The 27355-nt window shown below is 46.6% G+C and overlaps 1 protein-coding gene across 1 annotated transcript in view; it reads left to right on the top strand.

Moving 5' to 3' along the window:
- The first annotated feature begins 7780 nt into the window (after positions 1-7780).
- LOC147700324 (uncharacterized) overlaps positions 7781-27355 on the top strand; it is a 36021-nt gene continuing 16446 nt past the window's right edge. The window contains exon 1 of the mRNA XM_086935697.1: positions 7781-7888. Within this exon, the coding sequence (XP_086791823.1) occupies positions 7792-7888 (97 nt within the window). The 5' untranslated portion in view covers positions 7781-7791. The remainder of the gene's footprint in view (positions 7889-27355) is intronic.

Here is a 27355-nt window from a genome sequence, read left to right as displayed (position 1 = left end):
AGGAGTGCACATAAGTCACGAAAAATCCATTGCCATCCTCATGAAGACAGCTCCTGTGGGACACGTCACCCCTGCCCCCTCACAGCAGACAGGCAAGCCCCCAACTCTGAGGCCAGACCCACATTTCTCTAGTATCATACGCAGACTTGAGGTGATCGTGCCCCACTAGACTGGCTATCAATTATACCAGACTTCGGTCACAGCACCTCTCCCAGTCCAGTGCAGTGTACTAGTGTTCTTGGTCAGTGAAGCAGCTTCCTCTAATATCTAAAGATAGTAAAACTGTTTCTTCCAGAAAGCTACTTCTCCAACTTCTGTTCCAGCACACGTACTCTTGAATCTGGATTGCAGTAACTCCCTGTTCCATGGTCAAAACAAGACACCATCAGGCTGCAGTCTAAGAATTGTAAAAAATAAAAAACAGGGCTGCAGCCTTTTTTCATCTATGCATCCAGTATCTAGAACAACATCCCTGTATCCTTCAGCACTGCCCTAATGCGGCTCCTATTTAATAAAGAGTTGAAGATGCACCTATTTAAAGAACACTGCATCATAATGCACTAACTGTCTACAAACCAGCTACGGCTCTCGTCATTCATTCTCTTTATACTCGTCTCTATCCTTGTACAGTGCTCCACTGCCTCCTAGCTGGTTTGTGATATTGAAATACAACATACATACACATGTACAAAAAAAGATTAGAATTGGAACAAAGTGGGAATGTTTGGCTGCCACCTTTATATAAAAGTTCCAAACAGAGGATATGGTTCCACTCTCTAAAATTCAGAAATCAGTTTGCTGTAGTTCCCTTTTACATTTCATTTTCTGGCTGCAGTGAGACAGTCTTTTGTAAGGTGATGGCTCTCCCAGCAGGTACTGATGAGGCTGGCTCCAAGTGCACGTATAACGAGCAGACTGAAGCCATACCACTGCAGGGTACAGATGACTTCCATAGAGAAAGTCAAGGACACTCCCTCATTTGCAGAGGCGCAGGTTCTACGAGCGAGCTGTTTATTCTCTCCAGGGAGAAACGCAGTTAAGCCAGTAGTCAAGATACTACTAAGAATTGGTGCCTGTACTGAAATAGAAACTGCTGTGATTGTGAAATAATGGATGTAATAAAGGAAGGAGAGGTGTAAAATCCATCTGTGTGTCAGTGACTTACATCATATGAAACCTACACAGACATGCATATGTTGGAGAGAACAGGAGGGTACAGAGATCAAGGGAACCGTCTCCCTTTTGTGACTGTGAAATCAGTGGATTTAATGAAGGAAGTCGGGATGTGTGACCTCTCTGTGCTGGTGCCTGGCTATCATCATGCTCTGTATACTGAGGTGGATATAATGAAGGGACCTGGGAGGTGACATGAAGAGCTACAGTGAATTCGGTGAATGTAATGAGGCGGCAAGGTGTCGGAGGAACAGGGCTGTTGCTGTAATTTGAATGTGAAATAACCTTTAAATTTCTCCATTCATACAGGAGATGAGCTCGTTATTGTGATGCTTGAAGACAGCATTAAAGAAGAGGAAGAATCCTATCCCGTGGCTGATCAGGACCCAGAGGAAGTAAAAAACTTTCACCGCCCTGCAGGTAAGTTATAATGTTATTCCTAAATTCACTGAAATATGGAATCCATATAAGGATTTAAAAAGATAAATGACATTTGGTATCAGCTTGGACTGTTGCTGTCAGATTAATAACAAGTCATGGGTATTGCTGAGCTGACAGAGAAACTATATAAATGTACTACAGCCTTATAACCTACCATATGGATTTATAATTGCCACTGAAGGCTCCCTCCAACGTTATTGGCCTGAGTTGAAGACGAATGCCTATGATTAGAGAGCCGACATTTCATGCTCGAATAGCCTGACGTTGGGGCCCGTAAAGCTAGTAGAACATTAGGACCAATGTTGGTGAAAGCCAAAGATGTCGACACTATGAGATTGGAGGAGCATCTGTTTGTTTATGAGTGAATGTTGACTGTTACTACATGGTGATGTGATGGTCTGTGAAAAGGTAACTTCAGCTCTTTCATAAATTGGAGCAGGGTTGGGGAAGATATGTAACCATGAAATTGTAGGAAGCTGGCTCTGTATTTGGAGTCCAGAGATCCCCCAGAAGTGTACAGGGCTCAATCCAAACCCAAAGTGCTCTATTAGTGGTAGTGTTGGCAAGCAGCCTTAGTCATAACGCAGAGGAGTGTAAGACATTTATTGCACACACTTAGACCAATAAGGGACAAACGATTCAAAAAAGAGATCCACACCAATTAAAAAAAAATAAGTTTTGAGTTTTATATCAAGACGAGATCTTTGCAAAAAGGTAAGTACGTTATTCAGGAAAAATACTTTAGTCTTTTCAAATCGACAGTGCTATTTTCAAACAGTTCAAATTTAACCTATGGAGGAAAACAAAAATGCGGTTTTACGAGTAAGTACCCAACTTAAAGTTCCAGTCTTCAGCGGTTAGGGTCAGCAGAGGGCAAGGTTCAGGTAAGCGCGCAGCCTGCACCCACAGCACAGGTGCGGTCAGGTGCAGAGGTAAAATTCGGTGATTGGCCCAATGCGTTTCAAAGAAGACTAGTGGTGCTTGGAGCCACACTACATGCAGGTAGATACATCAGTTGCTGGGGACCAAGCTTTCGGGGTTATAGCAAGCACAGGGGGTGGAGGGTGGGGGGCACAAATCAGCACCAAACATACGCCATCAGCGGCAGCCAGGTGCAGGGTGCAAATACAGCATCGGGCAACCAATGTTCTTCAGTGGAGAAACTTGGTTGAACAAACAGGCTGCTGGCATCATACCGGAGGCTGCAGGAGGGAGACCAGCAACAGCAGAGGTAAGTTGAGGTGTTGAGGGTCGTAGGGGCTCAGTCCGTTCAACGCAGGGCTTCGAGTGCAAGGGTGTTCTTTTATGTCAGATTCTTCTTACTGGAGCCGGTCGCAGTCGGGGGGAGCCTCTGAATTCAATCTGCAGGTGTCATTATGGAGTCCAGGAGGGGTCAGCCATTGGTAGACTTAAGGTCAGGATCGTTGGGGAATCTGTTCTGGATCAGTGGACCATCTTGACCAGGACTGGAGGCATTGGGTGCAGAGTGGGCAGGACTTGATGATCCAGAGTCCTTGGTGTAGGTATCTTGGGGTCAGATCTGCTGTCCTCGGCAGTCTCTGGTCTTTGTCAAATAACAGGCAGTCTCCTCATGTTCTGGAAGTCGCTGGCTGCAGGACAGGAGTTTTCTTCTTTTGCAGGGTCTTTGAAGCTAGAGACAGGCCGGTAGGGCTGGGGCCAAGTAAGTAGGTGTCTTCAGGTTTCACTGCACAACGTCTTCTTCGTCCTCCTACTTAGGTCGTCAGGAACTAGTTTACAGGTCTGGGGGAGCTGCATAAATACTAAATTTAGGGGCGTTTTAGGGTAGTAGCAGGTAGGGCCAATAGGCACCTTACCTGGGGTGGCTACACCCTCACTATGCCATTCTCCTATGGGAGGTGGCATAGGCCTAGCCCTGATTGGAGGAGTCTCCCCATCTTCAAAATGGCGGGGACTGAAAGTTGTGCTTCACTTCGCCTCCCCCACCTCGGGGTGGAGCTCCCAGAGGTGGGCTCACTTTTTATTCTTCCTGCCCAAAGTGGGGGTGTCAACCAGGGGCTGCCATCTGCTGAGGCTGGAGTCACATTGCAGAGGCGACAGGCATTTGCAGCTTCCCTCTTGAGCACTGTGCCCAACCCAGGATGTGCATTTTTTCTGTTCCCAGAGAGCAGAGGCTCTTGACCCAGGGGTCCAGAAACATGTCTGGTGGAGGAAGGCTGCCTAAAGCCAGTCTGTAACCACACCAGGATTGGTAGGTTTTCAGGGGGCACCTCTGAGAAGCCCCCTGAGTACATGGTTCAATAAATCCCACAGTGGGATCAGTGTGGGTTTATTGAATAGAGTAGTTTGGTACCAAACACTCCTGGTTTCAGAGAAGCCACCATGGTGCTGGAGACTTTGAGTTGTCGAGTTTCCAGCCAATGTACTTTCTATGGCTTCCCTGGCACTTACAATATCTAAGAATTGTAGGGGCATATCCAGTGCTTAATTTGTGCCGGTGCTTGCCGGTGCTTAGCACCGGCACTTAATGATCAGGGCCGGGGCTACACGCACTTAGTGCACGTCAGTCAAACTGATAGTTACGTACGGCTAGTGTTGTTGATGAGAGACTAAGTACTTGTTTAAATTGTACTTCGTGACTTCTCCGATTCTGTCTTCAAGACGTCACTTCAAGTTACTTTAAAGTTCATACTGTTCTTCTTCAAGAGTTAACTACTTACGCTCTTCCTCTCAATCAGGCAATGGCGTCCCTGCGGCGTGGATCAGTAGGCGGGGACACTGAGTTTAGTAGGGCGCCTGGTCTTCTGCAGGGGTTGTGGCTGTGCGCGGCAGGAAACGTGCGCTGATTTTTTTTCAGATTGCCTGCAATGCGCGCGCATGCCCGTCTTCTGCCACGCCCCAGCATACCCGCATGGCTGCACCTCACCACCGCACCGGCGAGTACTATCGTGGTTCAAAGGCCGCCGTTCAAAGTAGCCAGTAGCGCGGGCCGCGACCTGGGCGACGTTGGGCTGCGTTGAGGTGGACTCCCGACACGAACCTGCGTGTGCCATTCTCTTTCCTTCCTGGTAATTGTGAAGTGCTGGGATGGCGGGCAGTAGTCTGGTTCCAGCCCTCGAGACCCCAGGCCGGGCAGCTGTTGGTTCACTTCGACAGAAGCCTGGTGGCAGAGCGGTCCCACGGCTTCTGATGAACGGCAGAGGCAGATAGATTGAAGGTCGGCGCTCTTTTTTTATTACAATATATCACGAAGCGCCACTGTTCCGTTTGTTTTTACCATCATGCTCCAGAAATCGAAAGTGATCCCTTTGGAAAAATGTCCAGTTTAACAGGTTCCAGCATCCTGCGACTCCAGCATTAGGGGGGGGGGTGGAATAGAAAACGCTCTACGGTATCTATTAAGAGGAACATAACTAGAGCTCAACTTAAAGGGAAGCGCTGACATCAGTTGCTACTGTAATCCCACTCACTTCTACTTTATTTTTAGCGCTTGGTAAGCAGCTACCAGATTTCGAACTTTTGACTTCGTTATTGCACAGAATTCTGCAGTGGATGCATAACTCTCTATGTAACATAACCAGTTCTGAGGCAACGTCAGAGTCAGCGAACTCGACCCTCCTTAGAAGAGTTCCATTCACACTTTCTGCCTCCTTTCAACCATCTTGTCTGTTTATCCTCTGACCTTTCCATCTATCCATTCATCATCCTTTCACTTTTTCTTCCGCCCACACATCCAACTAGACTTTAATCCATCCTTCTATCCTGTTACTGTTTCAAGGATACATTCATTCTTGCACCTATCGGTACATCCCTTTATCCATCTCTGTACCCCACAAATCCTTTGTCTCTTCCCTCCTCATCATTTCCCACACCTGTTGATTCTTCCATTTACTCAGATTCACTTGTCAATCCTTTCGCTCTTTAGTCCATGATTTCACCTTTCCTATATTCGTCTTTTCAGCCTTTCATTTTGTACAGCCTCTCACCCTGCAATCAATTCATTCACCCTTGATTCCTTTCACCCATTCATCCGAACAGTCCCCTTTCCTTCGTTCTTCCCTTTCGTGTTCTCTTCCTTTCATTCGCCCTTCTTCCCTTTGTTTATTTCACATTTGTATCTATTCATCTTTCTTCTTTACTTTTACATTTTCCTCTTTCTGTGGTTCCCTATTTTTATAATTTTTTGCTTCTTCACTGTGCCTATCAGCCTAAGGACACAGCTCTCTGACATAACATTTCTTAAGGGTGCTACATTAACCGTTATCCGACAAACATACAGACAAATGAGCCCCATAAATAACAACTATTTTAGAGGCAGCGAGTTCACAAGCCCAGGGGGCCCAAGTGACACCCCGCTTAAGCTGCTAAAGGGGGGGATCGCCACGCCACTGCTAGCTGCAGTCACTCATGAAAGCACTGCAGGACGTTGCTTTACTTGTGTTCAAAATGTCTTTTATCTGTACACTTGTCCAGGATCTTAGAGTACTGAAAATGTGTTGTCAGCTTCTATTTTCTATGCTAACGGGTAGATTGTCACAAACTGCCCAGGAGGACAGAGGTCATTTGCACCTGCTTCCTGCACCACCCCAGGGTGCTTTGGGGTTATAGAAGGGGCTGCTGATTCTTATACAGCTTCTTCTATAATATGGATGAGAACGGTGCAGAAAAGGGGATGGCACAATCTTAAAGGGCTTTACTTCATTTGCATAAAGGTGTGGCTCCATGCAAATAACAGAACACCTTGACTCTTGGGCCCATGATGTACTGCAAATAATCCGTTGGCAGGTGGAATGATTGTACACCAATTATGAAGTGATACACAGTCGGTACATCCCATTGACAACCTTTAGTTAGGGCATGGAGGTCACTGGGACCCCCAGTGATACAAACTGCAGGTGAGACCCAGCCCTCTTTTTAAAGAGAAGCTGGGTTTACTGGTAGTTTTACACTGAGTTGCAGATGCGTGGCTGTCATAGTTCACGCATGCGCTGGGGAGAGCATATTTTCTTCTGTAATCATGTGGGTTGTCCCTGTCTTGCACCAGGAAGATGCAGCTATGGGTGGGGACAGTCTGAACTCAAAGCTGACTATTTCAGCTTGATTGAGCTTTTAATTAACAAGCCACATGTATGCAAATGTGAATTTTAAGTGCACTGATGCAATAATGTGTTCTAATCATAGCACTGTTATTTCTTTAATTTTTAAGTCACAGAGGAATTGCTCTCAGATTTGTGATCATATGACAAAATGCATGCAAACCTGCTTCTCTCATGTCGCGTGACTGGTGCGGCGCCTACTCGATTACCTCTCTGAATACTTTGCAGTTTTCTCTCCCGGTGCCGCCTCGTCCATCAAACCCAGTAGCACGTGTCACGGTGCTCCTGATTTTAGCCATGTGGGTCGGGTTGGAGGGTATCCAGGCCCTTGGGCAGGTGTGGGGTCCTCTAGGTGCTTAAGTGGAGAACTAGGTCTTCAGCTTCTTGCGGACCTCAAGAAATGAGGAGGTAGCTCTAATGTGTTTAGGCATGTGGATGTGGCTGGAGCCAATAAAGGATGTGGGTGGAGTCACTGGAGGTTGTGGGCGGAGCCTGGGAAGTGGGTGTGGCCTACAAAAAAATGTGAGCACCTGCACTTCATATTTTACAAATTAAGCACTGGGCATATCTGCTCATGCAGATAGGCCCACACTTGAGATGTAGTCCCTGCCTTAGAGCTGGTAGGCCTGCTAGAGGGGTGACTTACATATACCTTAGGCAGTGCAAGTTGGCATGCACAGTGCGCCATATTGACTCTGTTATCTTGTCTGCACCAGGCCATGGTGCAGTGGCGGTCTACAGATGCCCAGGTGAGCGGTCTCTAGGGGACCCTCTTCAGTCCTAATGCAGCAGGTACACAGGTAGCGTTTACTAGGGACTTACAGGTGGCACAGAAGGGCCAATTGTAGAATATTTTTAGGGAAGAAGCACTGGCACAGGGGGCCTAGTTGTCAGGTACCCTGTGTACTACAGTCGAAACCACATAAAATACTAGGCAAAAAATGGAGGCTAACCACGTCAAAAGAGGCACTTTCTTACAGAAATTATTGTGTGTATTGAGAGAAGCAGGGAGGTGACGGGTCTGAGGTCACAGTTTCAGTTCCAGATGCTGGCTGTGAAATCACTTGTTTGTGTTTCCTTTAATACAGCAGAAGTATTCACAATGGCAGTGATCTCGGATAGAATTAAAGAAGAGGTAGAAGGCTATCCTGTGGCTGATGTGAACCCAGAAGAAGTTAAAAAATGTCACATCCCTGCTGGTAAGTTTACATTTTTATACTTAGAATTTTCAGAATGTGAAATATTTAAGAGGAGTCAGAGATCGAAGGCATTGGGCCTCAGTTTGGAGTGATCATGTTCTTGGCATATATTTCCTAATATTATAGCCTGGTATCTAATGTTATACCTTGTCTGATATTACCTATGGCCCACACCAATCTTCAGATATAAGAGGTGCATCTGCCTAAGCAGTGCTCAGACTTTAGATTCCTAACTAAAAGTCAAGCCCAACAGATCATGAACTTCACCTTCAGGGTCAGTCATCGCCTAGCAAGAACCAGAATTATATAGTTCTCAATTTCCAAGACCTTCTAGCTGTTGAATAGGAAAACCCCTTAAAGCAAGCCTGCCCTCCATGTGATGCCCTGTGACAACTCAGTCACCTCTTCCAGAACTTCACAGCATGTCTGTACTCCCAGTTATATCTGAAGAGTGGTGTAGACCACAGGAACATCAGCACAGAGTGGAATGTGTTTCTACTCTCCTGTTGTCTCGCTGTCAGTGTCGGTATAATGAAGTGTACGGGCAGGTACAGAGATCAAAGGCATCATCTCCTGTAAAGAACATGATTCCTATTCTATGGCTGATCAGGATCCTGAAGAAGTTACAAATATTCACAGATATGAAAGTAATTCATATTCGTTTTACTACATAGACTCGTGAATATGGTAACCACAAAAGGATTCAAAAGGGATTGATGATATTGGAGTGACGCTGTCATTAGGTTTATAACACGTCATGTATATTGCTGATCTGACGGAGAAAGAATATAGATCTAATAACAGATATAATCACACAGCAGCAGCTGTCTACGTACCTTAAAATATGTGTACGGCATAGGTACATATAAGTGGAGTTACTTATAGAAAATCTAAACTAAGGTGCCTGTCGATATTTTATTTTCAATATTATACCCTTAATATTTGTCCCATTGATGTTGTTAATTCGATAGTCAGGGGGCACACCGGGAGCGTAGAGATTAGATAGCTACAAATATTAGCAGATTAGGGCTACAAAAAAATTGTCATGTAGACTCTGCGATGAATAGACTCCATAAGAAGGGCCAGTGCAATCCTGCAGCAGGAGAGGGAAAGGTTGGCAGGAAGAATTAGGGGCAGATTGAGGGAGGAATATTTGGAAGAATATATTGACATCATAAAGCCTACCCACACGCTGACAAACCTGGTTTGACATTATGCTAAAAGCATTGTAGACATCCGATAAGTTATGTATGTAAAACCTGTAGACTCTCCCTTGTTATAACTAAGTACCAGTGAACATTTGTTCATACATGTACCATTAGAATGCACTCCTGTGCTCAAGCGCTGGTCTCAGGTTTGGAAGACAATTTAAAGCTTTTTCAGTATCAAAGAACGCCTTTAGCTCAAGCTTCCCTTGTCGCAGACCTCTTCGACATACTGGTAGGAATACCACTAAAGTGTACTACTGCGTATTGGCAACAGCATCAAACTCACTGCATAAATAGCGGTGGAATATGCTTCACATCATCCAGCACACAAACCAATTGCAACTTAATTATCAACTGCATTTCCTTACAACTGCACTCGGGCTACGGGGTTGCAATGGGCCTTCTTATGGACTCAATATATATCGCAGAGTCTGCATGACCTGCTAGCCCAAGCTGCTATTCTAGTGTTAGAGAACTCTTGGGAATCCGTATTGGGGGCATAAACATCACCGACCATCCACATTTCTCCGACCATAGTACTTAAGATCAATGTATATGTGTTGCTATCAAAATCTCTGTACCCTAATTATGAACAGTATCGTAGGAGCTCATGAAGGCAGTAACCCCTTAAAAAACACTGAGCAATCTCTCTGCAATCAGAAGAAATAATGGAGAAGGCATTGCAGAGAAGGCATTGGAGACCCTTTTAGGTGTCACCATTTAACCTGCCTGATCCTCAGTCACGAGGGGGCGAGAAGTATTCCCATCCTCTATACCATGTGGCAAGCCCATATGTTGTTGGTCAGAACCACCAGTGCTCATAGAAACCGCCTTTGCAAACCACTGAGCGCCTTTTAGGTTTAAGAATATTTATGTACAGTCCTGTTGCTAAACTTCCAATTGAACGAGATACAACTTTGTATATCTAATGTTCTGTGGTCTGAGGTTCATCTTCATGTCTGAAAAGGCTTTCTTCGCTTCCTGAACCGCAATGGTGCTATCAGTATAAAATTATAGTTCACTGCCTTGATACCTGATGTATCCCTTCTCTCTGGCTAGGCGCACTGTATTGCGGTCTCGATAATTTAGTAGCTAGGAAAATAATGGGTTCTCAGGTGGGCATGTACGGGGACCTTGGACCAAGCCCTCTATGCGTTAACTCCACCACCAATAGGGTTTAGAAATTGGTGCGATTGAAAAGGTCCATCAAGAGAACAAATATTTCTGGCTTACACCTGTTGGTGGATTCAGGGAGGCCTGCTATGTGAATATTATTGCTGCGCAATCATGCCTAAAGGTCTTTGTTCCTCATCAAGACTGCACAGTTCACTTTCCAAAGTATGGCTAGCCATTTGCAAATCCAGGGATGAGTCCTCTAAGCAAGAGAAGCACCATTCTGCCTCTTCAATGCGCCCCCGCACAAGCCTCTGGGCGAACCATCATGCAGCTCTGCAAGGGTGTCTCTAGTCCCAAAGCGTGTAATTCCTGTCTGGTAACTCCTACCAGAGGCGACTGGTCAGCAGGAGCTTCCTTCTACAATGCCTCTTGTACAGCCACAGAGCTCCTTTTGGGTAGGAGCCCACTCGAGACTCTGTCCTGATTTGGTGCAGCTTCCCATGGGGCGTTAAACAATTCAGCACTTGTCCCCTCCTCCCATGTTTTGACAGGGCAAGGCAGAGTCTGATGGCAATTGGTTAATGAACTGTGGCGTTGAGGAGCAAGGTCTCCCGTAGAGCGCAGCCATATTGGTGAGCGGTTAGTCACACCCCCATCCTCCAGACATTTTGATCTTGGATACCAGGCATAACAGGGCACTGTTTCTGACTGTTTTAAGTTTTGTAGCTAGTCTTGAAGGTGGTAAGTGAGCAAAAGCAGTTCTTGGAGAATAGGACTTAGTCTTCCAGATTTTCCAAACCTCTTTGTGTCTTGCCTTACTAAGGAGAACACTCTGCAGAGAAATTACATGGCTTTTACGCCTCTGGCAATTTGAGGCAGGACCAGTGACTGGAAAGCAAGTCTGCAAATGTCCTCAGTCTGTAAAGTCTTTGGAGCAAGGACGACTGATGGCAGGTAGTATTTGTTTTGTGTTCGATGTGTCTTAAGGTAAAGGGTGGTGTTGATGTGGAAACCAATGGACTTGCTACTATATACATATGGCCGGGATGCCCGTCACCCCCTCCCAACACAATCCCCAAGGATGGGAAGTCGGACGCAGTTCTGAACTTTTGGAAGGCGGGAGGGAGTTACCCTCCCGGCCGTATTTATTAAAATATGAAACAAAATTTAAAACATTAAATAAAAGTTTCATAATCATGTACAATTTTCATTTATTACATTTCGATGAAGACATGTTCTTTGGCTACCATAACAAATCTCTAATACAAAGGTTTCCTAGCCGAGTCTAACATCCTGCAAATGCATACATTCTAAATTAAAATTGTACATCCTAGCATTAAGGGCCAACGGCAAGGTATTAACCGGTGTCAGATCCCTACTACCAAAAACTCTCGCCCTGACGGTGTGAGTGGCGGCCGCGCAGAGGACTGTACCCTCCTCGCCAACTCTAATTTCCCTTGTCTTGTTGGGGGCCCCCCTTTCCGCTCGACGCCATCTTAAAGGTCGTCCGAGCACCCGTGTGAGGTATCTGTAGGAAGGACAGCGTGGACTCCCCCCCCACCCCCACACTCTCTATTACATCCCCCGTCGCGGATATCCGGGCCCCGGGAAATTCGTAGAAGGGGCATATAGCGGCCTCCTCCCCTGGAAGGGGCCTATGGCCGTCTCCCCTTAGACGACCCATCCTTAGTGGGTGCCGCCTCCCAGTGGGAGGGGCCAATGGCCGCCTCCCCCCGGGCGCTCCCATCCATAGTGGGTGGCGCCCCCCTCTAGGGACCTTGAAATTACTGCTCACCGATCATGACCTTACCGCCCGACCAAAAAATAAATACGACATTTGTTCACCTTCTAAGGAAGAAAATATCAGCATGTCTAATTGTATCAAGCCTGTTTACTCCTAAAAAGAAAAACAGTATCCTACAGACAGAAGTCACATCCTCAATCTAGACATTCATTTACTTCTATACGGAGGAAAAAAGTCTAACAGAGCAAAAAACTTTATTGCAAAATCAAACATTGCCATAAGGGGCTGGTGGGTGGGTCAAAATTGCTCCTTGTTCCGTCGAGGGCTCACGAGCAACGAGTGGGTGCAGCCTTCCAAGCACAGGACGCTTCTTCGGATTCCCGCTCTATTTATTCTTCTTCGGGAGGGCGTGTACCCTCCTCCGGTGCGCCTACTGGGCGTGGCCATCGGTGTAGGTGTCTAGGACAACCCCTCTTGGGCGGGAGAAGGCGCGTCCCGGCTACGCCGCTTCGGGCATACCAGCCGAGACACGCCCCCGCCCAAAATGGTTTCCCGGGAGGATCGGGGCACCCAACCATACGTTCGGGGGGACAGAGTGGTCGCCCCTTTCCATATGGCCGGGATGCCCGTCACCCCCTCCCAACACAATCCCCAAGGATGGGAAGTCGGACGCAGTTCTGAACTTTTGGAAGGCGGGAGGGAGTTACCCTCCCGGCCGTATTTATTAAAATATGAAACAAAATTTAAAACATTAAATAAAAGTTTCATAATCATGTACAATTTTCATTTATTACATTTTGATGAAGACATGTTCTTTGGCTAACCTTAACAAATCTCTAATACAAAGGTTTCCTAGCCGAGTCTAACATCCTGCAAATGCATACATTCTAAATTAAAATTGTACATCCTAGCATTAAGGGCCAACGGCAAGGTCTTAACCGGTGTCAGATCCCTACTACCAAAAACTCTCCCCCTCACGGTGTGAGTGGCGGCCGCGCAGAGGACTGTACCCTCCTCGCCAACTCTAATTTCCCTTGTCTTGTTGGGGGCCCCCCTTTCCGCTCGACGCCATCTTAAAGGTCGTCCGAGCACCCGTGTGAGGTATCTGTAGGAAGGACAGCGTGGACTTCCCCCCCCCCCCCCCCCCCCCCCCCCGCACCCCCACACTCTCTATCACATCCGCCGTCGCGGATATCCGGGCCCCGGAAAATTTGTAGGAGGGGCATATTGTTGCGTGCTTATCTAGGATCCTGATCGATACTGTGACCTTATGCCCCTATTCGGCTATAAATCCATTTATTCCCTATATTGGCATAACCGTTCAAGTGCGATATTCAGAAAGTCATCTCTGGCCTCACACGAACAGAGCCACATTCCAGAATAGTTTTCTCTGCCACTTCCTTTGCAACCAATTAGTGCAATGACAGAGCAGAAGTCACTATCTGAGATTCCTAGATTAACACTCCGAGTTCTTCAACAAGATAAAAACTCAGTAAACCTGGAAATCCCCGCTTGCTGTGTTTTGATTAGTAATGGAACTCTAATGAGCAACTGATAGCGATCACTTCCTAGTGACATCTTAATTGACGTCTTATGTCCAGCAAACTTACGTCAAACATGGCACCTTTCAGGTATAAATATTACCAACGTTGCCTTAAGCAATTGCCTGTGTTGCTGCAGCCTGTTGCCCGTCGCTTGACGAAGCTGCTGATACCATTATCGCTGCCAAAGCGCCAACGATGGTGTGGTGAAACAAGGAGCTGAACAGCCGTCCCTCTGCGAAGAGCCCAGCAGATGCCAGCTGCCCGCGGACGCTGTCCCCCCTCCTCCTCCTCGACGCGCTGAAGAGAGACGCTGTCTTTCTCCTGCAGAGAAATCCAGCTCCAGCGTTTCTGGTCTATCCTCGCGGGTGACTGGGATACCGAGTTCCCCCTGAAGGAGATACCAGACCTCCATCATTCTATTCAGAGGTATGGTGTTGACTAAACCCTTAGTGAGAATTCTTGAAGCAAACCTTGGCAAAACCAACTTAAACTGAAGCTACTTACTTACTCCCCTCCCAAGTATTAGGCTTAGGTCCGGTACACTGGGGTAGGCGTAGTTAGAAGCACCAGTTGAGTATTTTAGCCTAATGTATATATGAATGTATATATGTTTTATTACTTTTAAACCATTGTATGGCTAAGAAACCATATCAATGCTTTTACAGTATTATCTTGCAATACTTATCTTACTGTACGTACTTTTTATCATAACAAGTCTTGCAATTGTGGCAATACATTTCTCTTGTATGAGAAGAAAGACTGTTCAATAAATGTTAAACCTTTTATTGACAAACGGCCGTCTCTCTATTCTCTACATATTGTGAAAGTAAACTGCACTAACCTGACTGAGTAAAATAACTGTCTATTGTTTCACACGACCCTAGAGATTGACTCTTGATCTGAGGAGCAAAGTTGTCATGTTGCACGGTTGTTGGAAAACTGAATCCCTTCTTGTCTGTGCCAGGGAAGCTGATCACTTCCTATTTCAGTCAAGAAAGTTTCCAGTGACCTCTGAGCTAGTTGGTAACAAACCCAATTAAGTTTAGCATAGTCAGTAGAGGCCTGGAAGATCCGCACTTCTACGTCGATACTACTGTTTATGTTATTCCAATGCGCAGGGCCTAGTGGGAAACTAGGAACTACACTACAATATAGCCGCCTCCTCCCCTGGAAGGGGCCTATGGCCGTCTCCCCTTAGGCGACCCATCCTTAGTGGGTGCCGCCTCCCAGTGGGAGGGGCCAATGGCCGCCTCCCCCCGGGCGCTCCCATCCATAGTGGGTGGCGCCCCCCTCTAGGGACCTTGAAATTACTGCTCACCGATCATGACCTTACCGCCACAGGCCGGATAGTTGACCGGCTATCCGGCCCCCCCCCAGACTCCTCCTAAAGGTCATGCTTCCTCAAACCCCTTAGCCATGCTATGAAGTCTCCTATGAGTAAAACATTCCCCTCCCGGGACAGGTAAACCCCATCATTAAGATACATGTGATCACCCCGAATACACCCATGAGGAATGCTATGCAACTCCGCAGAGCGAAACAATCTACCAATTTTGTTGTTAACCTTCTTCACCGAATGGTTCAGTGCTGACACCGAAAGGCCCCCCCGCCATACCTTCCTGGGAATCATGTGGGACCAGGCAATCGTGCACCCCGGGATTCTTTTTGCCAACCAGCTAACGGAAGACAAAACTTGCTCGAGCAATACTCGTCTACCCAGTGTCACCAAGTCATTGCCCCCCAGGTGTACTATGACTACAGATGGCGGTGACCTCTGCCGCCCTAAGAGACCCTCAACAAAAGATTCGAATTGGTCAATACAGAGCCCGCCCCTTCCATGGAAGGCCACTCTGTACCCGTATTCCCCAGCTGCGCGAGTCGCGTCACCTGCTTTGAATACGTCCCCGGCCCGCCTCACGTATGAGTGGTCCACGACCCAAACCACTCTCTCCTCAGACGGTGATCCATGACCGCTGGTCCCCTGGTACTGGGTCGACTGCAAATTCCGCCCCGCATGACATGCTCGCGAAACTGTAAATCAAACAGAAGACAAGGAGCGTGAGTGCATGTCACTTGACATCACAACATGTGCAATCGCACATACCTTTTGAAGCAATTCGAGGACCATCGTCCCAACTGCTTCACTTCCTCTGCACTCTGACCCCTGGCTGTAGCCTCAGTAGCAGCCCCTATCCTAAAGGAGTGGGTCCCAAAATCGCACGGGTCCATGCCCGCCGCAGCGATTGTCAGTGCTAGCACCCTCTGGAACTGAAACCTCGTCAGTGGGGTGCCGTCGATGTGCCTCAGCAAACTCCCCCCCCATGTATCCGCCCTCAGTGCCAAGTATTCCTCTATACACATTATCGGGCACGTGGGGGACCCTCGAATGCGCTGGACAACAACACTGTTTCCCATAGCTCCCTGGTCAGTCTTGGACCTAGCTATCGTGACTACCATCGAATCACCCCTAATTAGGATGTGATCCCTGCACAAGCCTCCCTCCACATCTTTCTTATTCCTTGCGACCAGTTCGCTCACCCGCATAGCCCCATGGAACGCTAATGCGAAAGCTGCCCGGAACAGAACTGCTTCGAATTGGGAGGAGCATGTTGTGACTGGTTTCGCCATGAGTAGGGACAACCTTTCTAAGCCAATTGGGCGCCTCTCATCTTGCTTGCGACCCTCGAGGCGCTGCCAGCCGCGAAGGGCTTTTTTCGCCAAAAAGGAACCTGTTGGGTCTTTTATGCCATGCACCTGCGCCATGAATGAAATGGCCGCCCTGTGCCTCTTGGCCGTTGCCGCTGATCGGCCTTCTCTGTGCAGTGCTACCAGGAACCCTAGGAAGGAATCCTCCTGACCCCAGTTCTGATTCCCTGTCGGACCCAAAAATGCACAATAGGAACGAAACGCTCCTTCGAATGCCTTCCTCGTCCTGGGGGCTAAGCTTGCTGCCACGAGGTCTTGTAATCCGGGGCACCGATTAGCCAGAGTGCTTCGGGGAATGGTGCTGCCGCTAGGTCCGCTGTAGGTAGATAACCCCTGAACGCCTGCATATGTGAACGAGAGAGTGCATCAGCCGCATAATTCAGTACACCCGGCACATGTTTCGCCCTGAACTGTACATTCAGTCTCATGCAAAGCAGCACAACTTCCTTCAACAATCTCAAGATCCATTTGCAGCGTGCTGCCTGATTGTTAATGCATTCGACAACAGTCATATTATCAGACCAAAATACCACAGAGCGGTCTCTGAACTCGTCCGGCCATGCCATCAGAGCAACAAAAATCGGGAATAGCTCTAGGAACCCTATGTTACTTGTGAGACCGCAGGAATGCCACCACGCCGGCCATGTTTGCGCCGACCATCGGTTACCAAAGATGGCGCCAAATCCCACGCTCCCCGCTGAGTCAGTCCACAACCCCAGCTCGTCCGAAGACGCTGGCGGCTTGTTCCACACTACTCGACCGTTGAAGTCCGCCAGAAATGCCAACCAAATGCGCATATCCTGGCGAACCTCTGCAGACAGTCTCGTGCAGTGGTGTCCTTCCTTGAGACCAACCATAGCTTGTGCAATAGAGCGTGAAAAGGGGCGGGCCATTGGTATAACTCTTAAGGCAAAGTTAAGCTGACCCACTGTTTGCTGTAACTGGTGCAGGGTCAATTTCTCCTTACTAAGGCAAAATTCCAGGGAAGCCCTAAATTTAGCTACCTTTCCCACTGGCAAACGGAAACATCCCTCCACAGAATCGAGCTCAATTCCCAGAAACTCCAGTGAAGTAGATGGTCCAACCGTCTTACCTGGTGCCAATGGCACTCCAAACTCCCTCATGAGGATGCAAAAGTCCTGTAGCGCCTGCGCACATTTCGTGTCGCCGGCTGCTCCCAAGAACAGAAAGTCATCTAGATAATGCATAACATGCCTATGCCCTGTGGCCTCGGTGAATGCCCACTCTAAAAAACAGCTGAATTTTTCAAAATAGGCACAAGAAATGGAGCAACCCATTGGCATGCATCTATCCATGTAATAACTCCCTTGGAACGCAAAACCTAGCAAACGCTGATCATGTGGGTGTACCGGGAGCAACCGGAACGCTGATTCGATATCTGATTTCGCCATCAGCGCCCCGGGGCCCAGGCGATTTAACATGGTGACGGCATCATCGAATGATGCGTACCGTACCGAACAAACTTCAGGGTCAATAGCATCGTTTACCGAGAAACCCCTTGGAGCAGACAGGTTATGGATCAGCCTAAACTCCCCCGGGTCCTTCTTGGGGACCACCCCTAATGGGGAACAGATGAAATCCGCCACTGGCGGGCGCTGAAAAGGCCCAGCCACTCGGCCTAGGCTCACTTCTTTAGCAATTTTTCTCTCCACCACACCTGGATTATGCTGTACCGAAAGCTGGTTTTTACAAAAAGGTTCCCCACGAAAATCCCCCGCCGGGATGTGGAAGCCATATAAGAATCCCTTCCTCAACACCCCAGCAGAGACATAATCAGGGTATTTGTTTAACCAAGGAGTCATAGCCATGAGATCAACGGGAGTAGGCAATTGTACACAACGATCCACCTCAGTCTTGCTTGGACCCTCCTTTACCTCCCGACCTGCTATTTTTTGATCTGCATGAACTCTCCGGGTGTGAGGAATTCCCACAACCCGCACACACATGCTTGAACCTACATGTACCTTGCGGTCTGTTACAGTTGCCTCTATTGAAGCCCCAACAGACCCCCCGCTTTCCACCATTCCCGCCGGTTTTCGGCTGGTGATCACCACCGGTGCCTGCTCGAAAGGGCACCGCGGGCTTTTGGCGGGAAAACCCCGACCCATTCCCACCTGGCGAGGATGTCCCTGCCGTCCCAGGCAGGAGCTGCTTATGCCAAGAAATTGAGTCGAGGCAATCCCATGTCAGAGAGGAATCATACTCTTCGCTTTACGAAATTTCATGTCGTAACCTTTCCATTCGTCCCCCTCATACTTTTCATAAAAATCCATTATACATGCCTGATAACAAGACAGTTCGGTCAATACCTCGGGCTTACGTTCACCAATAATCGCAGTAAAAATTGCAAAGGCCTTCGCCCAATTCGTTATCGTCTCCTCCACCCTGAACACCGCCATCTTGGCGCGCCAGATGCTCGGGTGCCACAAATCTTTCTGTGTTTTAGCATATTCCATCTCGCGATGGTCAGTCAACAACGAAAACATATTGACATACTTGTCTGCCCATATCAATTCTTTCGTGGCCATCGGGATATGTTGAACCACCCTCTCCCGCCTTGAGGGTAATGAGCCCTCCCCCGCCACTGGCAAAGCGAGCTTACCAGGTTCGGTTGTTGTTCCCACCGTTTTCTCGAGACCAGCTGCCGGTCCTTCCGGTGTCACCTGTGGGGAAACAAGAGGGAGATTCGCCTTCGCGGCATCTCGCGACTGCCGCAACTGCTCGATTAGTAATTTGGCCTCTTCGGCCGTGTCTCCGGGCGCCGTAGCACCCCCTGCCTTCTTATTGAGCCATGCGGCCAACTGGGTGGCCAATTCAGGAGGCATATCCTCATCGTTAGCGGGCGTAATCACAACCGGAATCGGTTGACCCGCGTCTGGGGTTGGTACTGGGTCGTCAGCTGGTATGGCAGGGATGACCGGGGGGCACCTCAGGGACCGGAACCTCCCCTGCAACCGCCCTCCTCTTGACCCGTTTCCCTCTACCCTCGGGAACGACTCCCGGCAATGCCGGGCCTATTACCTTCTTCGGGTTACCAGGCTTGTTCATTGCGGCCAGTTGCTTCTTGACGCCCGCCAAATCGCGACCAAGCGCTGGGACTTGTCCGATGTTTCGTTCCATTCTTGACATTCTGTTCACCAACATGCGTAGAACCTTGTCTGTCTCGGAACCCTTTCCTGCCTTCTTGCAAGACATGGTTTCGATTATCCACTCCGAGTCGATCAACACGGTCCTGGATCCTTCGCTTTAAAGTCACTGAAAGAGAAACACAAGAATTACAAGTTCTCAAAATTGCTCCTTGTTCCGTCGAGGGCTCACGAGCAACGAGTGGGTGCAGCCTTCCAAGCACAGGAACAAGAGGACGCTTCTTCGGATTCCCGCTCTATTTATTCTTCTTCGGGAGGGCGTGTACCCTCCTCTGGTGCGCCTACTGGGCGTGGCCATCGGTGTAGGTGTCTAGGACAACCCCTCTTGGGCGGGAGAAGGCGAGTCCCGGCTACGCCGCTTCGGGCATACCAGCCGAGACACGCCCCCCGCCCAAAATGGTTTCCCGGGAGGATCGGGGCACCCAACCATACGTTCGGGGGGACCGAGTGGTCGCCCCTTTCCATGTTGTGCTGTCTACATTTATTTTGTTGTGCTTTTCCTGGACCTTGGGTTTGTCTTCCTTGTAAAAAAAACTGTCTTGATTGGGTTCGGTTTGCGATGGAACCTTGATGTCCAGTTTTGTGTGCAGGGCTTCAGTTGTGTAATATCTTGACTGTATGCACTCTTGAGCGGGAGCAGGAATATTAGCCATGTATGTGTGGATACTGATCTTTTATGCCAGCCATGGAAAACTGCCATGGGGTTTACATACAGGAGTGAAGAGCACTGCCCCACTCATACTGCATTTATCGAATATAATACCAAGGTCACTATAATGATCCACTAATTCCACTTTTTAATTATCAACCCACCATGTTGTAATACACTTTCTGCTTCTTAACAGAGAAAATTTGAGTCCATGAAATTGACTGGAAACTGCTGTCCAAGAGAACAGCATATCCAGGGCTCTTTGCAAGCCATATTTTGTAGCATACGCATATTAGAGTTCAGGAATGTATAACCGCCACCTCTAGCCAAATGTATGCCAAAATGTATGCCAAATGTATCCTGCCTTTCATCAAAACTGCCAGCGGATTGGCTATACAGTGATTAAATAGTGGTGTGCTTACAAAAAAGGCTGGCTGAGTTTTTAGTTTTTTGGGACGCAGATGCAAATCTACCCTTGTCACTATGTGGTCCTGGTCCTTGGACCTCGGTGACATTACCAGTTTCCCACAGTGTGGACAGATTGGTAGTTATCTAGATTTTTTTACTAGGAATCAACCTGTTTTTTCTAGTTTACCTATTGAGTGGATTTTTAGAACAGTTTGGCTGCATCGTCTTTAACGTCCAAAGATATAGTATCACTGGCTTTTTTATCTGTTCTTTCTGTATTGACTAAAAACCTCAATAAATTAAAAAAAGAAAATAAATAATTGATCGGAAGGAAAAAATTAAGATTTAAAACGGGCTGTTCTGTTCACATGTTTTCTTAAAATTGGAGAAAGTGTGGCTTCCTTAAGAAGTGTTTTAAAAGATGCCTTACTGTGCATATTTCTTCAATGAACATTTATTTAATCAGATGTACTTTGTACTAAAATCAATTAAATAGCAATATTAATATAAGACTCCATTCTTTTTATTTTGTTTTGAAATGTCGATAACTTGAAAGGATTTCCTCACATCTCTTTATTGGAGTGGCAATAGTTCATTCTCATCCACCTAATTCTACACATGAATCAGTAGTTTTTTAGCTAACGTCTTTGATGTGGCTCGATAGAAGCATTTGAACAATTGGATACTGAACAGCCTCATTTCCCTTTTTAAACATTGGGTGTAAAATGCTTTATCTTCTAGAACTCCAAATTGTTTAACTCAGTGCATTTGCAACACTACAGAAGGCTACAATTATGCTGATTTTATTTTTTGTTTGGGTCTGCCTGCAGACCACTTTAGTTGTGTGCCAGAGCTGAGTTCAGTACAACAAATGGCACTAGAAGAATAGTATTGAGTAGTGGTACTCAAAGTACGGCTCGGGGGTCGCTAGAGGCCCTCCTGATCTTCTCATACGGTTTTCTGGTAAACCGCACTGCACTGCGGTTTACTTAAGAAATCACTAACTTCCAGAAAGTTTTTTAATTAAATAGACAAGCGTTTATTTACAAGCTAACTGAAGTAAAAGGAAAGAAGCAAATAAGACATCCTGCATCACTTAACTTTAGGAACACATAACCTGTTTTAAGACATCTTACAAAAAAGTGTATAAAAATAGCAAAGTCTCTTTAAAATTCAAAACAGTGTGTTTCATTATCATGGAGAAATGTTACACTTCAGATTATATTAGTGCATGGAAAAGTATTTTTTAAAAGTGCCAGTTTTAAAAAATGAACATAGAAATATTCATGCTGCCTACCACCCTGACAACAATGCCAATTGTGAGCTAAAGGCAGGTCAGTAGTCACATTGGCATGGGTTTTTATTATACATGGGCAACATTCTAGTTTATTAAATAATACAAGAGAAGGTTTTGTACAGTTCATATCATGAACACACAATATTTCACAGTGCTTTTAAATGTGATAATGAAGAAAAGGGCGGCAAATTGAATTAAAACATTTGCCAAGGATCTTACAATTTGGTCAGTTGTGAAAACCGTGATTGAGTGTAAGTGTTCCGGTTTTACCTTGTGCAATTCTATTTCATTCCAATTCAGTAATGAAGTTACTTCTTTTTTTACACTTGACTTTCCCAAAGTAGTAATAGCAGGTAGAGACGACTTACCTGAAGGTGCAGTAGATAGATAGAGAATCAGATACTGAACAACACAGTATTGTCAAATGTATGACTCTTCTGGTGACTTAATTTAGAGGGCAGTATGGAAAGAAACCCTCAAATAACTTTGATTCACTGACCACACCATGCATATGCTTCACTTCCCCTACACCCACTTAATACCCCACCTCAAAATCCCCACAACCATTCTGCGGTCCTCGGGCACACCACAGACCATGGCGCCGCTACTCACCTTGTGGCAGGATCGGTTGCGCTGGCGGCTCCTGGTGTGCTGTGTGTGGATGAGCTCGTAATCTGTCTTCCTGTAGCATGGCGGTGGTGGGTGGAAGGACCATGGCAAGACTGAACCCAGAGCAATAGCAAGGGCCTTGAACGGGCATCGGAGCTATACTTTCTCCGGAGGTGAGTTGTGGCCTATGAATAGCAAAGCAGGAGGTGAAAACCCTGCTAAAAATAACTACATCACCAGCAGAGGAGAGAAGATGTACAGAGTCACTTCTATTAACCACAGATGAAAAAACCCAAACTGTGAGTAGCAGAGTGCACAGGACTTGATGTGACCAGAGCCAAATCCTAGATGGGGAGTGATATACTGAAAACACTGTGTCTAATGTGAGCTGGCAAACCGAGAGAGCACCGTGACCTTTTCCAGTGGGAATGGGCTGTGAGGGAGAAGCGCTCAGTAGGGGAAGTGTGTCCTGGGTGAGATATTGGGAACATGTAGCGCTTGCCATAATAAAGGTGAATGCTTACCTGGCAATGGTATTACCTGTAAGTGCGCATAAATGCGCAAGCAAAGATGGAAAAGAAGTACGAGTAATCAATAACAGGATAAGATAGTACTCAGGTTACATAGTTAATAGATATGGCTGATAGTGCAGTGCACAGTACTGATGGGCATGGACCCCATGTAAGGAGTGTACTGGCCAAGATTGTATAGGCTTGAGTTTGAGAGCCAGGGTGCGACTCAGTTCATAGTTGTTGTTTTTTTAATTGTCTTTATTAGTTTTCAGGTATAACAAACAGACAACAGTAGCACGGTGTTATGGATTACATCACCATGCATGTCGTGAGATCAAATTAAAAAGAAAATAGCATCAGAAATGGCGTTATTACAACATTTCGTTGGAGCATAGTGTGTATAGATGAAACATAGGTGGTAGTGCATCAATAGTAATAGAGAGAGGGGCTGGATTCTTAGCAGTAGAGCCATGTTCAAGGGTGCAAAGGTATTCACGGAAGAACTGCCAAATATCCTCAGGCTGGGATGTGAGTTTTTGAAGAAGAGCGTAGTCTTCACTAACGCTGTCGCAATCTGTCATGCTTTTCAGCCAGTCTGGTGGACTATTACTTTCTCAATGAAGCACGTTCTCCCTTTTAGCTAATATTATTGTCAATGAAGTGAGTCGATGCGTTAAGTGTGGTATGCCCAGATCAATTCGAGGATCCAGTGGGATCTCATTGTCATTCATGGTGAAGACGTTCATAGTTATTGTTGATAAGGGTTTAATGCTGGAGATAAGGTGGCTTGGTGGGAGGTTGTGGCAGGAAGGGCGGCGATACCGCAGAGGCACCCTCTGGGAGCACAAAGATGGCAGACATTATAACGCTGGTCTCCTTGAATGTTGGGAGCTTAATGACTACTCCAAAAGAGCCTGGGTGGGATCTTATTTGTGCAAGTGGTGTGCAGAGCGCCTGCCTGCAATAGATGTACATGCTACCAAGAGAAGCAGATGGACTGTGAAGTGGAGGAGCAGGTTCTGCTACAAAGGATGTAGCCCACTCACCAGGAAGTGGGTATTTGGCTGGCACCGAAGGTTCTATATGAAGTCGCCAGGGTACAGGCAGATACAGAAGTACGTTATGTAATACTATGTGGCCAACTTATCGGATGAGCCCTAACGATTGCCCCTAACAAAGATGATCAATCCTTCTATGGTGGGCTGGCAAAACTAGTCATACCCTGTTGGACATGTTATGGTTGGGAAACTACAACTATGTATTAATTGGTTCTCTAGCTAGCCTACATCAAATTCGTCATATAATAATGGAATGAGAAAACCCCCTTGAGCGTGCTATGAGTGAGCTCATAATGATAGATGTATGGCGTGAGCAGAACCCACACACAGGAATTCTCACACCACGTGCAGGCCACAGACACATACACATACACCAGAAGTGACTATGTACTGTTAGATTACTCCAATGCCCAAAATATATTGTAAGCGACATTGACAGGCAGAATACTATCAGATCCTTCTCCGTTTAGGTTTAAATACGAGTGCCAGAGACATTGGACTCTGATTACTTTACTGCAACTGCCAGAGTTGGACCTACATGATGCTGTATTTAGATAGGAAATACAGGAATGTACTTTGAGTAGAATGTGAATACTACGAGCACAAAGGGCATGGAATGGAATGCTCTGAAAGTTGCGTGCTGGTGGGATCATGGCAAATACCTTTCCAGAAAAAAATGGTACATATAGCAATCTCCAGTTCTGTAAGAGAGCTGGATGGACAGCAGGTACCGCAACATAAGGAAGTGGCAGCCCAAAGGGTAGCGAATGATTTTAAAAAATAGGGTTGACTCTGAAAGATAGCAGAGAAAGAGCACCCTGCCAACTTATGGCGAACATAATGGCGGTCCGGGAAGGCATGGCTTGGCGGTTCGGGCTGGACTGTTCCCATGAGGCACAGGGTCAGACTGATTTGCATATGGCCATGTCTGAACTGGGTTGGCAGAGTGGGCTAAAGCAAGGTGATGGATTAAACCCAGATCTGTTGACTAGGTGTGAGTGTTTGATTGGTTCAGATGCTCCGTCCATCACCACCCCCTTTTGTACCGCTTTGTTCGCCATAAGTTGGCAGGGTATGCTCAGACATGAGTCCATTGCTCCCTTTGCCACTGGATTCAAGCAAGCCTGGCTGAAGACGGCTGTAATGCCAGAAACCGGTCCTAGGAAGCTTGAGTCCAGTCCAGGGAAGGCATGTCTTGGCGGTTCGGGCTGGACTGTTCCCATGAGGCACAGGGTCATACTGATTTGCATATAGCCATGTCTGAAATGGGGTGGCAGAGTGGGCTAAAGAACGGTGATGGATTAAACCCAGATCTTTTGTCTGGGTGTGAGTGTTTGATTGGTTCAGATGCTCCGTCCATCACCATCCCTTTTTGTACCGCCTTATATTGTTACTGGCCAGGAGAAGACTGGCTATACGTTGGCTGAGCCCTAATGCTCCTACAGTGACTGGATGGTTAAAGGATGTAACTGACTGGTGTGAGGCTGAAGGAGTTGGAATGAAACTTGTGAAAACTGTTCCACAGCTCGCAGAGGATCCCACTTTATGGAATGCATTGCGATGATTCCTTCCGGACAAACTCCCACTATGAGCTGGTGCTCACTAGCAGTACTGAAAATTATGTCTGTTCTATATGGCATAGCAAATGCATAAGGGTTACTCGAACTTGGGTTGAGAGAAGGGGTCCCCGGCATGGTTGATGTTTACTGAGGGCCCCCAGTCCCAATGAGATGTTTGTATTGTAAATGATCTAATTCCCTCTTGACACTCCGGCAAGAGATTAACTGTTACGTGTTATAAAAAAAGAATCATTACTGTATGTTTCATCATATATAGCATTATACACAGAATCAAAAATGCATGCACATATTTTAAGAAAATCTGCAATAAAAAATCATACACCTAAATAAAGGAAGGAACTTAAGGTCTGCCATCTCCAGCCATTGGTTTATTTGAGCAATCCCATTTCAGCAATTGGCCTAGTGGGTTGCCATTTAACTTTGGGACCAGCCCACAGCATTTTGCAGATGTTTTACACTTGCATTAGGAGCTGGATAAAAAAAGTAGTTCCTTTGGGATTCTCTTGCAGCATTGGGAGCAGCTGGATGTGGAAACAGTGAATCCTGTTTTTCATGGGTCTAGCTTTTCCTCCTGTAACAGCCTTCTCTACACATGACCTTTCTGCCTCTTCACATTGTTGTTTCCCCTCATTTTTATTATGTTGCTGTTGACAAAGCACTTACCCCCTTGGCTTCTGCCTGCACCGGGATCACTTTAGAAGGAGCTGTAGCTGCACAGGCACACTTTATATATGTGTACAAGATCTGGGGGGAGTTCAGTCCTGTGGACCCCTTAACTTGTGCCATTACCCAGTGCACTAGAATACAAGCTTCTGATTTGGGTTTTATTGGCCTCTGCTTTGTGAAAAAGTAGCATAGGCTGCTAGGATAATTTTCCCAACAGCCTTTGCTCTTCTTATTTGGGCAGAGCCAGAAGCTGGATGAATTACTTTGGAGTGAAACCATTGTACTGTACCCTAATGTTGTAAGCCTGATAAAAAAAACAGCTGTTTTTCTAACACGTGTATTGTATTGTATTGTAACTCGGCTCCGGGCTGCTGAATTTGGGTGTTATGTAATGTATCCATAGTGTGTGGGGTATTGGCACTGTGGCTTGAATCTAGTGTTTCCACCAAGGCACAGTGTTTCAGTCTCTTCCATGTGCAAGATCCTGTTGATGTTACACAACTAAAACATTCTACTTTTAGGTGTGTACAATGTCCGGTGGGTACTTTCAGTGTACGTATGATCATCCAAGCCTGCGAGAATCCATAGAGCATATATTGGAGCTTGTAGTAAGCAAACGTCACCCCTTTGCCCAACACCACCATCTTCCAACTCCTCCCTCTCCCAGGGCTACGGTTATCAGCTTCCCTTTATGGTCGACCAGCATGGCTGATGAAGTTTCAGAAATTAAATTTCAATGAAGAGAAGGTGGTTTCATTTTAGCGTCATGTAAGCCACATACATAATGCCATGAAATATCCATAATGTTAATCGTTTTCTGCACTGCATAATCGAGTGCAGCCAGACAAAGGTGTACTTATTCTAACACAAGTTTTTTACCACGTTGTCCTGGGGTAGCACATGATCTACCCTTCCTGAGCTGTAAGGGATCATAGAGGCTTCCACGTGTGCATCTATTTATCCGTTTTGTATCTTGCTTTGAGCCTTGTAGGGTCTTGGGCATAGTACATTTATATTTAGTGAAATGCCAATGACAAAATCTTCCTACCCTATTGAGGCTAATGGCACTCTCGAAATTAGGCAGGGTCTTCTGGGATGCTCTATTGTTCTTAAAATAAACAACATCTATTGAGCATATACAGTAAGACACTCCTCTTTAAACTCCACTTCACTACATCAAAAAACTGTCCAGACTTCATAACT

Source organism: Lissotriton vulgaris, chromosome 8 (assembly GCF_964263255.1).
Source record: "Lissotriton vulgaris chromosome 8, aLisVul1.2, whole genome shotgun sequence".
Taxonomy (NCBI): Eukaryota; Metazoa; Chordata; class Amphibia; order Caudata; family Salamandridae; genus Lissotriton; species Lissotriton vulgaris.
The sequence above is the reverse complement of the archived record's forward strand: the minus strand, read 5'-3'. Positions and strand labels throughout refer to the sequence as shown.